This window comes from Etheostoma spectabile, chromosome 13 (assembly GCF_008692095.1).
Source record: "Etheostoma spectabile isolate EspeVRDwgs_2016 chromosome 13, UIUC_Espe_1.0, whole genome shotgun sequence".
NCBI lineage: Eukaryota > Metazoa > Chordata > Actinopteri > Perciformes > Percidae > Etheostoma > Etheostoma spectabile.
Genome location: NC_045745.1, coordinates 13,045,290 through 13,047,305, shown reverse-complemented (window position 1 = coordinate 13,047,305; position 2,016 = coordinate 13,045,290). Strand labels below are relative to the sequence as shown.

At 41.3% G+C, this 2,016-nt stretch overlaps 1 protein-coding gene across 1 annotated transcript in view; it reads left to right on the top strand.

The window, feature by feature from the left end:
• The window catches only part of LOC116700974 (F-BAR and double SH3 domains protein 2), a 26,948-nt gene that overhangs the window by 5,611 nt on the left and 19,321 nt on the right, over window positions 1-2,016 (top strand). The window contains exon 3 of the mRNA XM_032534490.1: window positions 894-939. Coding sequence (XP_032390381.1) covers window positions 894-939 — 46 coding nt within the window. The remainder of the gene's footprint in view (window positions 1-893; window positions 940-2,016) is intronic.

The following is a 2,016-nucleotide window of genomic DNA, read 5'->3' as shown; positions in this document are numbered from 1 at the left end:
GGGGGGGGGGCAGGCATAAAAATCAAAACAATCAGAGTAGACAGACAGTTGTCTTTGCTGACAGATACAAATGTGGAAGTTTGGTTTTAGGCACTGGCTTGAGGTGAAGAATAACTGACTGTTGTACAGTAAATACCCATGGTAATATGATTGTTCCATTGTTGTCATGCAAACTCTTAACACTTTAACAAGAAGGGTGTTTTCACCACCTAACCTGTGTGGTTCTTTTAAAACAAATTCTGGTAGCCGGGTTAGCTCAGTTGGTAGAGCAGGCGCACATATAAAGAGGTTTACTCCTTGACGCAGTGGCCGCGGGTTCGGGTCCGACCTGTGGCCCTTTGCTGCATGTCAAAGTTCAGTTCTTTCTTTGATGTCAAAACATTTGTTCTCAGATTGTTTGGCTACGTGGAAATATGAAATGGGAATCAATTAATTTTGATTCACTAGCCCAGGCTGTACTGGGTCCTTACCTACTGTATGCAATAATTATTACATAGATAAAACAAACCAATGCAATTTAAGTATCCACTATAACATGGGGGACCTGCAAAATGTTTATAGGTGTAAAATGGGTGGTCTATGATGCAGAGTTTAAAGCCTCTGGCTTTGACAAGCGTTTCATGGATTTAGTACAGCGAAGTGGAAATCCAACACACAAAAATGGCTGCAGGAAAAACTCACGTCAGTCAAGGACGAATTGACTGAAATAATCAATTGAATAAGTTTCATAGAGAAACAAAACTTTACCTTAAGTCCTTGATTGATGACAGTATGTGAACTACTTGAAAAAATGTGATCGTATTAAACTGTTTGTATTTATTTTGTTAGAAATATCATTGTCTTATGCGTCACTGCAATTTAATACTCCCCTTCATTCGATTTCTTCTCTTTAGGACTTTTAGCCAAAAGAGGGCAGCTGTAGAGAGGGACTACGCCCAGGTGAGTAAATCTTAACTTCTTGTCGTCTCTCACGGTGCTATTGATGCTCGTTAACATCACCGCTGCCCTTCCTTGTCATTTGTGTTGCTAAAAATACAGTTAGTTTTTACAAGACTGTCCTCCAAAGACACCATATGACAAGTCGAGGTTGAGGATGTGGTCCTAAGAAAGCTCTTTGTTCTTGTGTGGCTAGATAGCTCATGAATGGTAACCAGCCACAGAAAAAAAACACCACAACAGAAAGAGAGAAACAACTTCCAGCAGTAATCCACTGGCTCGGTTCCTCTTCCCTGTGTTGTTTTTGCCCACAGCTTCCTATAGACGTCAATTGACCCTCTGAAAAATCCCTTATTGCGTCCTGGGCTCTGTTCAGGGTTTTGCAGCCCTGTGAGGAATCTCCACCACCACCGTGAAGAGAAGGGGGCATGTCTGTAGTTATCCAATCAGCCACCTTACAACTTACATGTCTATTTGCCTATGTGCATCTGGTAAAGATGGGGGAACCCCCCTTGGTTAATAAAGATGGCTTTGAAAAACAGGGCTTAATGTGAAAGGCCTGTCTTAATTGAGTTAAACAGACTGATCCAGGTTTCATAAAGCTAACGCGGCGCAAATGTGATGGGACGCATTCATGTCTAGTTTATTTTATGACTTTGAAAAAGGCCAGAGACACCTAGCACTAGGGCTGCGTTTAGAGAAATTTGAATTAGGTGATACCAGAGCATGTGAGCAGAGTGGAGCGGTGAGAAGTTATGCTCCTTGCTTACAGAGTTGTTCCTTCCCTCCAGGCTGCTCCAGGTCACTGCGGCTGATTAACTGCCTTAACAATCAACAATAAGGCTTTCAGATGATTGGTTGAATTTCTGGCATGTCATAGATTTTGTTTTGCAGTTTCGCGGTATGATTTCCTTCATGGCTGCTGTCCAAAGATCCATCATAAACTGCAGTGAGCTTGTTTTTACAGTTGTAGTAGTAGTTAGGTCTGCACAATATTGGAAAAATCTTGCATTGCGATTTTTTTTTTCCCCCCTGCGATATATATTGCGATATGAAAAAAGAAAAAGTAATTTTTAAAAG